We start from the raw sequence: 12,921 nt of genomic DNA, 5'->3' as shown, positions 1-12,921 counted from the left end.
TATGAATTATGATCCAACACCCTGCCGTATCCCTCTAGTTGGTCAAATCATACCTCTTGGTTCTCATTGATGATTAATGATAAGAAACCGTACATCTGTATCTCATCATCCAATCCTTTTTTTTTTGGAATGAATGAAAGATTTCATTAATGAATGGATAAACCATTAGAAGAGCCCAAAGAAAGCCCAATTACAAATTAACTATAGGAAAATTACCACTCAGTCGAATCCACATAAAAGGGTAAAAGAGTTTACATCAAACCATAATTGTCTAGTCGTTGCCGCCACCCAAGCAAACCCTAGCCGCTGCTGCTGCCGCCAGGGACCAAGTGGTCGCGAGATGTGCCGAAATGAAGGGACGAAAACCGATAATCCGCTGCCAATAAAATCCAACAACACAAATCCATTCAAAACCAAAGAAAATAAGGATGAAAGAGAGGAATTCACACCATGCAATAGCTTTCTGAAATCCACCAAAGAGACTCGATCCGAAAGGGAATCGAGGCCACCGAATTGAGACCGTATACATAGAAACCGTAACCGAAGAACAAAAGCGATGGTGAATGGGGGTGAAATACCCATGCTTATTGAGCACTCATAAACTTTTTGGTAAGTGAACAATCTCACTTTTGAGAGGTGGTTTTCTTTGGTACGTAGATGGAGGAGAGCTCATGTGAGGTTGTGGGTGAGGGGAATGATGGAGGTTTATGGATTTGAAAGGGTTGTTGGAGGATTGGCAGAAAAGGTAGGAACAAGGTCCTCTATGGCTGAACATAAGTCAGAAAAGAACCACAAATCGGGTAAAAACACCACCAAGGGGAAATCAAAACTATCGATATTAAGGGATTGAGATGAGAAGAAGCTAAGACAACCCACCCCCAACCCTCAAGCCTTTGATCTAGATCTAGGGAGATCTAAATCTAGGTAAGAAAGAAGGGGGAGGGAGTGATGAATCATGGATCGATCAAGGCTTTTAGGGATATGATTGGATTGTGTTGTGAATTCCATCATGGAAAAACTAGTTGCTTGTGCTTAATGTCTTCGTTTATCTGCTCATACTGTTGCAAGATTTACTTTGAGTTGTGTTGATGTTGTTATCTGGAAGATGAGTCTCCTCTTTCTCTCTAGCGAAACCTATCTTCAATTTGATATAGCCCTTTCAACTTTTTAGCTTGATGAAATGGCACCTTGTAGCCAGTCTAAGACTATGAAATGGTCTTTTCTGGCCACTCCCACACTTCTGCTCTCCTAGCAGTTGCATAATGAAGATGGCTCATATTATTGTTCATCAAGTCCAAGTGAAACCACATTTTCTAGGAACAAAGTGCAGAAGTGAATAGAATTGAAGAGTAAAAGTAGCAAATGAAGAAGCAGTGGCAAGAAAAACTCGATATTATTTAAGCTCAAGCCTCAGACAAGAAACATTTTTGTATACAATTTATATGATGTATCTATATGAATAGATTATTCTTTCTGCAGCAATTACAGAAGACATCAACCTCTACAAGCATGAAAAAGAAGTAAAGAAACAATCTAATGAAGGACCAAGAACTAGCTTTTATTGGTTCCCAGTTGTTTTGTTAATCCATGAAAGATCCTCTGCTTCTGATTCAAAGGCTCAATGCCTTTTGGTAGGGAATTGCATAAGGGTACGGTACTCCCCAAGAGCCCACAATGGGAAGATATTTCTATATGCTGCATAGTGTAACATGGCATTCCTCATGAAAACTCCCATCAGTTCCTGTTGTGGGAAATCGCCATCATCCAATTGACCATTCATCAACACCTTTGCGGCACGGTGGATAGGCGTTGGATCTCTCTCGGCCTGACGACCATGAATTAGTCCCATCAATCCAAGGGCAGTTTGCACCAGATTTGTACTGTCCTGAGCTGTGTATTTCTGTATTAAACACAAAGCAGAAAGACAATGTCATCAGTTGTTTTTCATGGAGAGAAAGAAGACTATAAGTACCTCAAGATTTTTGGACAGTTATACATAGAAAGCTGGAAGAAGAATAGTACCTTGTTTGTGCATGAGGTGTAGTGCTCTCCCCAACCACCATCTTCTCTCTGTGTATTGAGCAAGAAATCAACACCTTTACGAACAGCCTCACAGTTGTCGTATGTTCTTCCTGCAGCCTCTAATCCTTTGATTCCGAACCATGTTCCATAGACAAAGCAGATACCCCAGTTTCCATACCATGAACCATCAGGGTATTGGATGCTTTCAATGTAGTCTGCAGCCCTTGTGATGAAGTTGTTGACCTCCTTCCTTCTGTGACCGGGGTACAACTTCCTAAACAAAATCAAGGCCTGAATGGAAGACGAAGTGCACTCGATGTATTCGTATTCAATAACAAGGTCCTCAAGAAATTCAACAGGGTTGAGCCACTGAAGAGAGAAAAGAAATGAAAATGTACATGTTATGATACACACTTGGAAAATCAAAACTTTGAAATGCTTGATAGTGTAAGATAATTTGAAATTTACCTCCAACCATTTAGGAGCTCCAGTTGGCTCCCAGGCTGATACACCACCATTTGGACTCTGTAGTGACATGATGACATTGACAGCATCATACATACACTCAGCTTCCATTGGTTCACCTACAACCTCTGGTGACATCATGGCAAACAAACAGCAGCACCTCAATGCTTCTGCAGTGCAGTCGGACACTTGCCATCCATGATCCCTATCAGAGAAAGTCCAGGCTCCTTTAGAAATGTGACGGAAATGTGCCAAGTAGTCGCCGGAAGTATTTATCCTCACCTACAATGTTTTCAAAGAGGTTAAAAAATTTTGGCCAACAGGAAAAGTAGAGGATTTTAGAGGACTTATTTGTTTTAGGGCTTAAAATATGGTACCTGAGATTTCTTGAGGAAGTCATGTGCCAACTTAAGTACAGGTCCCGTTTCATTGGTGAGGTTCCCACAAAGCAGTGCTTGAATAACAAGAGCACAATCCCATGACTGACTGCCAAAACTCTGCATCTTAATACCATCTTCACCGAGCCAAATATAATCAGTGACTCTAGGAAGATGCTTCTTGAAAGCTTCTCCACTAGGATCCTCAGCCCAACAAGCAAGCATCATCAATGGCTTTTCAACACATCCAATGGTAATGTAGCGACTGTTCTCATCTTCGTAATGGATTTGGTCAATGGTGAATTGAATAGCATTGTCTCTGATCTTCTTAAACGGCCAGGTTTTGAGAAGAGGCTCACAAACATTGTAAAGACTATCCCACATAAACCGCTGTACTCTTCCATGAGGATAGTAGTTATCTTCCTGCATTAGTTAACAATGTATACTACAGTCAGTTGATGAATGTGAATATAGTCTCATGATGGTAATGAATCAGCTAGGAAATGATGTACTCACCGTTGCGCAATGATGGCGCACTTGACTCCACTTGATTTGATCGTAAGGCTCATTGTAGATTTCTTGCCTCAATTGCTCAACAAGAGGAGTGATTGGGCCAACAAACCGTGTTGCATAGAAGTAGGACATAGGTAGGTATGTCAACCTACAGTAGCAAAACATTTTTGCTGCACATATGAAGTAGTACTAGTTAGAACCAGAGAGTTATTGAACCATGGAACTTCAAATGATCTGAGAGCAAGTAACATTGTGCTTACATGGATGAAATGGAAGCAGAGTAGGGTAGGTCCAAAACTCTGGGGGCATTGGGTTGCTTCCTTCCCAATCATAAACACCAAGTATTGCCATCCAGGTCTTTCCCCATGAAGCAGCATATTGTGCACCACCGCGGTCAAGAATCCATTTCCGGGCCCTTGCACAGGCATTGTCACGACCACCCTCAGGGCCTTCTCCGAGAATACGCATCATACAGTAGTTGAGACATGTGGTGAACATCATACTAGGCCCTGCAATGTGCAATCCCCAGCCACCATCTTCATTCTGATGGTTGTATGTGTAGCGCAGGATTTCCTTCTTGTGCTCAGCAGAGAATACAACATTGAGGTATCCTGGTATGTATACACTCATGACCTGCATATGAAGAAACATGTACAACAATTAGTCACCTGTGAAATGCACTTCTCCAAAGACCCAATTTTTACTGTGATCTACTCATTTTGTTGCTGTAAAAATTTGTTGACTGTAGTAACTTACCAAGGGAGGAAAGTAAAAGTTTGGGCCAGCATTCTCAGCAGGCCAGTGACCATGAGGTGTCTGCAAGGCATTCCAGAAGGTAGCAGCCCTCCTGTATGCAGCTGTGGCCTGATCAAATGTGATTTCCTCACCTTCCCCTATTCTCACTGGAGGAATTTCTTGCTTGAAGTTCTTCTCTCTTAGCATCTGCAATTTGGGTAAAAGAAAATTAGTTAGAACTTCCTATTAATTTGCATCCAATATACTATTTCTCCAACTAAAGTATGAACCCAATTACCAAACATGAGGAAATAACCAGAGACTCGTACATTTGTCATATTTGATCTTTCTAAAGTGTCATACTCGAATAATAAAGGAGTGGCGCATATCACTCAACATATCACATCATCACCACTTCGATCATTTGCTATGAATTAGATTATTGGTACATCTTATCTCCCATGTGCCATGTATGGACAATTTGTATTTCACTATCTATAAGAAAAAACACCCAGCAACCTCATACTTGATACTTTGGCCTGGTCTTGACCTTAAACGTACCTATCAACTCTGTCCATTTCTGTATTGTGGTGTTTGTACCTTGTACCTCTTCCTTCTTTTCTCTTGTTGCTAGGGTCTATTATATCTTTTGTAATTATATTATGATGGACATTTTGGTTCTTCTAAATATAAATTACTGTTTTGGGCCTATTGTACCTCTTGTAATTGTATTGTGGCGGATCTTTTAGTTCTTCTAAATATAAATTATTTTGACAAAAAAAAAACTACTGTCCATTTCTGTGTTTGAAATTGTTGTTTTAGAGTATTTAGATTTTAGAATGTAAACAACTTCTGGGTATTGGAGTCTCCATCAAGACCTTATAACTTCTTGGGTTTAGTCGAAATAACCCAGATACATTAACCAACTCAGAGATCCCAATAAAGTAGGTAGAACTAGTAGAAGTAGAACTAGTCAATTATAAAAGATCACAAGGCAATAATGTTTAATCAGGTTTGGACTAGTTAAATTGTATATTAGGAGATTAGGTATGTATTCTATTTCAGGAATAGTTAAAACTTTCTTTTCAAGGAGAATTTTAAGTCATGTTCTCATTTGATGAATGAGCCAACTTTGTTTGACTGACGAGGAGGAATGAAAATGATTAAGAAAAGAGAGTTTGCCAATAGAAGTATGCCAATCCATCACTGAGACTTCCCCAAGTTCACAAAAGTTGACCATATATTGTAGTTCAAGAAAATTTTAGTTGAGGATTTTTATGATTTATGCTATTAGAGATCTCATGCTATTATGTCACATATTTGAGGTGGAAATAAACGTCTCCATATCAACATGAAATCTTTTACGACAAGAGAAAGGATCTGGATTAGATTTTTTATGCTTAATTATTCTCAACGAGGTAATCTATTAGCTATTCCAGGTTGTGTGATTAACTAATGATTCACCATGTTTAGATGAACACAATCTTCCTTGGTATCAGCAAACACACATAATCTTCCTGAGATCAATTAATCTCCGACATGTGTAGCACTACTAATTTGTTTAAATTTACCTTGGTTGAGATACATTTCTACAATTATTTAGTGAAAATAATATTACTGATAAAAAAATTAGCACAGTACCTGAAAACGCCAGAGGAGGTCACTGCTGGGAGCAACCTTGAAGCGATTTTGGTAGAAATTCTCACGAGCGGCCTCAACCTCGGCGCGCTCTTCCGGTGTGCCTGCATCAGGGTCGAACTCCCATGTCTGCCTTCCATGGAAGTTGTTTGTGCTGAAGAGCAAAGGGTCGTTGGCACCCTCTCCGAACTTAATCCTCCACATCTTCTCTTTTTATATTAGTCCGGCAAGAAACCGTTCTAGTACTGCAATAGGAAATGAAATTAGCACACTGTTCCAGAAACCTGCTTGAAGAACCCTAAGAACATGTTTAAGTAGTCACTACGTATATATAGTTCTTCATGTTTGGACCACCATATGAGCTTTCAATTAGTACCAGAAAGCTAGCTTGAGGAAGAAGATATGCTAATTGCAAACTCAGATGGGGTATAAGTACTATACATACGATTAAAGCTCTCAGCTATATATTATTTCAACCACTCTTTGTAATGACCAGAAATATTGCTGGAGATCGGAGAGTAGCAGTGGAAAGCTCTGTGAATATAATAGGTGGCTGGTGAGGAGTGAGGACTTACCGGCCGATCTGAAACCGGTTGCTGATGGAGTGAGAGACGAAAGTAGTGAAGAGGAAGAGAGGGAGTTTGATAAGTTGTGGTTTGGCAGAAATGGTAAGACTGTGAATTCTGATGTTTGAGATGCATGGGACGGCCACTTTATATAGACAGGAAGGTCGGAGCGGCCAATAAACTACAGCCCACCATGTTCATATTTTATTTTCTAATTCTCAGTGTGGAGTGAGTTAGTGTGCATGTTTTATGTGCGTGTAAGGGAGAGGTTTATTGACCAAAAACAAGTAAGAGAAAAAGAAACATAAAAACTAGGGTGAAGTAATTTCATGGTCAACTTTGGTGTTTTCTCCGGCCAAATGTTGTTTCATACCATATTTTGCCTCATAGTTAAATTTTTATAACCACCTTTCCTATCCATATTTCTTTTTCATTTTTATAACCACCTTTCCTATCCATATTTCTTTTTCATTTGAGTCAAGTTCTTCTTATTCTTTCTGATATATATCATTTGGTTATAGTCTCATATTTGTAAATGGAGGCTGTGAGTTCAATTAAAGACAAATATGTAGCTCATTTTGTCTAGATTTTAGTAAAAACTGTTCTTTAGCCAATTCAGGGAATGCATATACATAACCTGTCCAGAATAAGACACTACATTTCATTTTCAGTATAAAAGCGCATAACATTGTTAGTTCATAACTCCTCAAAATCAAAACATTTTTTTCTTTTTTTTTCATATAGTGAGTAGCTTATTTTGTAATAGATCAGCTTTGCCATAAAGGGTCCTTGCTCCAACTAGTAACCTTAGTTACAATAAAGTTGTTTACAACTCTAATTGGGTTTGAAAACGTAAATGCTATATCTTGGCATATATACTTGGTCGCATTATTTGGTACAAAAACAATCCAATTGTCTCTCATGTAAAATCCAAAAGTTCAGTAGTAAGAATAGTTTGTGAATAAAATAAGAAATTACAAAAATTAAAGGCATTGTGCTATATTTTGGCTTTACTATACTGATTCCCGAAAGGAAGAAACTAAGAAAACGTCAGTGTGGCTGTGTGGGTTAGTACTGGTCTCCCATATTAGATGGAATGTTAGTATCTATGCTCTCCTTCTCTGTTGTAACACAAAATCATCATCCTGATGTGTTCGTCCACTCTTTTAAGTGTCTTATTCAAAATTTAAATAAAGAACCATAAATTCGTACATACTAGTTAGTATTTCACTGTAAATGTGATGATCAATAACTTTTAATTACATGTGTATGTGCCCAAAAGTGTGATTTCATTTTCATTTTCAAGTGATTAGGCAAGAACACTGTTTTAATTCGGCACTTGTTTTGTTTTGTTTCAGACTAGATTATTTGCTTTGTACAAATCAAAGCGTAATAAAACGGCACGAAGCGGATTAGTTCATGCAAATCGAAACCCTATTATGATTGAACTGCTGAAGTGGTAGTGACATGTCTTGCTCCCTATTCGATTCAGTAAGCAAGAGTATTCAATTATGAACTAGTAATAGATAACAATAAGCTTAAGTTTTAACATTAACTGGATTTTCTCGTTCACTTTCACAGTGGTAATAGCCTGTATATATGCAGAACAACAAGTTTGACTACTTCTATAGTTTTTTTTCTGCCCAGTGAGAAAATGTTGACTACTTAGTGATGAGTGTGTATTTTGTTGAAGCTGGTCTCCCAATCATACCCATCGATCTCATCTCCTACCAACACTGGCGGGCTTGACTTTTCCACGCAAGGGGCAACCATTCTTGTCCTTTTTCATCATGCTCGATCAGTTCTATATTGTATTGAAATCTTATATACAAATGATCATTAGATTACACCAGTTTTAATTAATGTAGATTTTGTCTAGACCCAGGAATACATAAACTAATAATCGCATTGACACGTTCATGGAAACCAGCAAATGACCCAGAATCAATTATTATTTTCTCATATCTACGCTCTGAATATTATACGATAATGTTACAGTAAATAACTGTAGATGACTTTATTAAATAAAAAGTTGAGACTGGATGTTAGTTCTTCGATTCATTTGCATCTTATAAACATTTTCGATTAAATGAAAATAAATGATAATAGATTACAATAACAATGATCCATTCAAAGTTGGTGAGTTTTGCGTCAAGTCAATGAGGTTAAGCTTACAGCATGCATCGAGTGATATGTCAAGGAAAATACGTCAGATGCGTACTACCGACTACCAGAGACACAGCTCCAATTCAAAGTTTATATGCTACATCAAAATCAAAAGCAACTCCACAACTCATACGTATTCTCTTAAAATGGAGTGTTTGAGTGTCTGAAATTGTGGAGGGTCAACTAAGTAGGATGGATCCAGCAAAGAGAAAAGTGGGGGGGGGGGGGGGGGGGGGTGGGGTTCATAGCTTCATTCTAGTCAAGTACTAGTGATGTTTATGTGATAGTTGGGTGTGAATTTCAGCTGTATATATGTTTGTCCATGTGACCCAATCGATCAATAATCATTACATCTAAAATCCAAACTTCCAAAGTGGTTCAAGTCGTATAATTATCAAGAAAAAAATTGATTACGATTTTACAATTTTGTGATTTTATATGAAGTTGCGATTTGTATAAAAAGCCGGTCTCGATCCAAAATTATTAATTATATCTAAAATGATAATAGTCATGATATACTTGCGACTTAATGATCAAACTAACATATTTAGCCCAACAATTAAACTCACATTTTCACTTAAAAAACTATAAAATCATGCATTTAGTTACATGAAAGCTACGTATGCGATATCAAACGATTCAAATGAAACGTAAATGATGCATATATATACATTTCAATCACTTGCTCGATCTCTAGTCGAAAGAGGAAAGAAAAAGAATGATAATTTGGATTTTGTTACCTGCTGCAACGCTCACATATTATTAAAGGTGAATTACTTTCTAATTAGAGGATCACGACGTCGACTTAAAGAAAACGATGGAAGCTAGTGTAAGGATATGAAGATCATCAACCCAAAATGCTGTTTGTCACGAAAGTAATTCCTTAGCACAATGTGACTAACATTCAATTAGTTTAGGAAACTGGTTCATCGTTGTAACTAGCTTCACATGCTTCGTGTATGTATAAATAAACTGAATATTGATTCAAAGAAAGAGACCAAAACCTAATACTTGCATGTTGATATATAAAATTTTTGATCATATCTTGTCTGATTTTCTTCACAGCAATTTGCTTTCATCATATGATGTTAGTTACAAGTTATTAGAACATTGCCCGAATTAAAAATTGGATGTCTATGATCACTAGCTTCTTGGATAATATTTGTATAACCAATTTGTATTAGTTTTCTTGTGGGTTGGTGATTTAGAAAAAAACAATAATGGAGATTGATTCCACAATTTGGTACTGCATGCCCGCCGATCTATTCTTATAGTTATATTTCTTTGTCATGATAATGATGCCAACCACTAGCTAGTATATGCGATTATTCAAACTACGTGGGCCGTAACGTTTTCTTCATCTTCATCTTTGGCATTAATTGTTTATAAGCAAATAGTATCTCGATGTCTTAGTTTACTCCTCCTTTTCAGATTTGCACTCACTCTCATATACGCATTATTCATTCAAATCATCAATTATAATATCCTGTAGTTTAGCTAGCTGGTTCGCGATCAAGTCCAGTCTATATATATGCTCCTTCTTGGAAGCAACCTGTTGATCATTTGAGCTATATCATTGTTGTTAGCTCTACATTCGTTATTACCTTGGAGGATTAATCCATGAATATTCTTGCAGAACGTCCTCCATCTATCATTCATTCACCACGTACTATATATTCCACATTTGTTTTGTAGCTTCATATATATGTGTCCATATATATATATGTGTGTGACGGTGATCCGGAGCATTTTGGGGTGTTAGGAGGCCTCCGGCACTTTCGAGTAGCAAATGTCGGAGGTTTTTTTCCGATTAAGTCGGAATCTATTTGTTCCGTCGTAGTTCAAACATGCTTAATTTACTCATACTCGTTCGATTTTTGGCCGACTGGTTTTTACTCGATCATTTCTTCATTAGATATATAACTCTTCTCTTCTCCTCTCTTATACTTAGCTAGTGATAATTTTCAACATATTTATAAAGAGGCCGGCTAACTATGACTTTATGAGTACACTCTTACTAGTTACTACTCATCACGTACGGAGAAATATTTTGATTTTATGCCAAGCTTTCAGCTAGGCCTACTTTCAGCCATTCACCGATATCCCAGCTGTCAATGAAATTTAAGCATTCAGCTATATATAAAGTATGAATACAAGGAAAATGAATGACTATCATATTCCCTTTCTTGAGTTAGGACCTTCTAGCTAGCTAGAGTCTCTATATAATGTCGATTTTTGTACAGGCCAACTTCTTTCTCTCGATCACAGGGTCCTCCATAGAACAAAACGAGAAGTCTTGTCATGGCAGAGAGAGGAGAGAGAGCAACAAGCACATGATTTCATGGGGATTGCATCGTTTGCATGTACGCAGGTTTCTCTTTCAAACTTATAGGTTCCGGCCATCTGCTTCGTATATTATATATGGAAGCTGAGGTTTTGCATTCGTATAGCTTCGTCTTCAAACTGATCGAGTCTTGTTCTACTCGTCCCCTCATATGAACTAATTGTTACTGAACTAGGTATATATATATAGTTGATCTATATGTTGCAGTAGTGACGACCATCTTCCCGAACACGGAAGCCCTAGCTAGGTTGCCGGCTCGGCCACTTATTTCAGACATCATGATCCCTTTGCGCCTTTGCTAGTATTGATATCTAAAATAACTGGCCGGCTCAATCTATAGGCTTCCAATCCATTGCTGAACAACGTGCATCTCACACCTTGTAGAAAGCGCAAGACAGTACACCAAGGCCTAATTAGCCTTCATTTTCACTCATCAGGTCATCCTTTAAGAGCTTGTGCACCTTTCTTGCTTCGTGAGCTCTACCATCCCGACCCACTTGGCTCATGGGCAACGAGGTTCGTCATCACGGCTCAACTCTTGTATACTGTCCCAACACCTATCTGGCTTGCCAGCATACTGCTTGAGTAGGCAGCTCATTATCAATTGCAATGCCTACCTTTGGCTTCCATCCGTCTAGCATGGTGTCGTCCTTCTGTACTTGTTGGCATCCCTTTCCTTTGGGCATGCAAGGCCGAACCCAAACTCATGCCCATGTCGCTTCCTTCGTGGCCAATGAGCACCATGCTGGTCCCGACCCATCTTTTGTTAGTCCACAAGTTTGCCCATGCTGATGGCATAAGAATCGCCCACGTACATATGAATCTCGCCCCAACATGATTGAGATCGCAATATCTGCCTACCAGCCAATACTGTTCACGAGACTTCCTGACTTATGGAGACGCATGTTACCCCTTTCTGACGACATTTGTCCGGCTTCTGGATCCCCATATAGTGCCCCATGAAGGCCAGCACCGAGGGTGATGGAGAGTCAAACACTAGGTAGGTACCCTTCTATAGAGCATATCAAACAAATTCCCACTTTGAAGGAGAAAACATCAACAAGCCGAGGAGAACCATCTTCCATAATTAAATTATGCAACCTCATACAAAAATAATGCTATCAAGTGCGTTGACCGCCTTTTGCCGTTTTGGACAACTTTCGTGTTCATGGTTTTCCCGAATTCCAAGTCGAAGTACCTTGAACTAGAAGTTTCACTTAATTACGACATTGCAACTTGACATCTCTTCAACCCCATGCTTGCCATTGACTTATGACACTGCATGTACTTTGTTCGAGTTCCACTACACATGACTTGAGACTTGAGAGGGTGCGTGTAATAACACTTCGTATTTGAGAAATTACTTTGTATAAGAGGCATTAGATCAATCTCCATACATATTGTGGGTGCGTTGCGTCCAACGTTTATGCATGTTCACAAATGTCGAATCTTCGTTTCCTTTTCTTTGTTATCATTCATGGCATGGATCTTTTGTATGATATTTGTTAGGGATCCTACCAAGTACCAACTCTTCACTGCTAGGTTTCAACCCAAAAAAAAAAAAACAAACAAACAAAAAAACTCTTCCCTGCTAGGTTTTTCTGCACATACACAAATCTGACTTGTCAGTTGTCATACACATACACAATCTCCTTTAGTTTTGTAGCCGAAAACAAGAACTTCTTCTCCCTAATTGCAGTATAAATTAAAGCATATATGTCAATGGCACTTATATTTTTCTCATTGCTCAGAGCAGAAGAACGAACCACACTACAGATCGAGAAAGCCCAAAGTATAAACTGTTTTACCTCTCCTTGCTTTATGCTTTGATTGCTTTCCAATTTCCATGCCCCAAATCACATTGCTATCTCTTAATCCCAAACGAAACGGATTAAGCCCACTATACGTTCTTAATCTTATCTTAAACTCCCATTAACAACAACAACATCTGTAAATTTCCTTGTCATGTACTGAAATAGAAATATAACACCATATGCCTACTGTGACAAGAGGGAGGGTCCAAAACCCTAAACTTTCCAAACGCTAAAACCAACCCAGAGGAAGTTTCAGTCGGCCAAGAAAGATTATTACGTAT

The 12,921-nt window shown here is 38.4% G+C and overlaps 1 protein-coding gene across 1 annotated transcript; it reads right to left on the bottom strand.

Annotated features, from left to right (window-relative positions):
* Positions 1 to 1,374: 1,374 nt before the first annotated feature.
* Positions 1,375 to 6,529, bottom strand: LOC101305573 (beta-amyrin synthase-like). The gene is made up of 9 exons (XM_004303743.1): positions 6,326 to 6,529; positions 5,754 to 5,995; positions 4,134 to 4,319; positions 3,638 to 4,010; positions 3,381 to 3,547; positions 2,865 to 3,287; positions 2,491 to 2,769; positions 2,023 to 2,391; positions 1,375 to 1,900 (listed from the first exon to the last, which is right to left on the bottom strand). Exons 2-9 carry the CDS (start codon positions 5,952 to 5,954, stop codon positions 1,619 to 1,621), a joined length of 2,280 nt encoding a protein of 759 aa, XP_004303791.1. The 5' UTR covers positions 5,955 to 5,995; positions 6,326 to 6,529; the 3' UTR covers positions 1,375 to 1,618.
* Between the last annotated feature and the right edge of the window lie 6,392 nt (positions 6,530 to 12,921).

Source organism: Fragaria vesca, linkage group LG6, assembly GCF_000184155.1.
Source record: "Fragaria vesca subsp. vesca linkage group LG6, FraVesHawaii_1.0, whole genome shotgun sequence".
Lineage (NCBI taxonomy): Eukaryota > Viridiplantae > Streptophyta > Magnoliopsida > Rosales > Rosaceae > Fragaria > Fragaria vesca.
Note: the sequence above shows the minus strand (reverse complement) of the source record. Positions and strands in the feature narration are given on the sequence as shown.

Coding starts and splice junctions, on each gene's coding strand:
- LOC101305573 (XM_004303743.1), bottom strand. CDS start 5,954: ATGTGGAGGATTAAGTTCGGAGAGGGTGCCAACGACCCTTTGCTCTTC. Junction 4,011..4,133: donor ACTTTTACTTTCCTCCCTTG/GTAAGTTACTAC, acceptor CTTCATATGCAG/GTCATGAGTGTATACATACC. Junction 3,288..3,380: donor TGCGCCATCATTGCGCAACG/GTGAGTACATCA, acceptor TAACTAATGCAG/GAAGATAACTACTATCCTCA.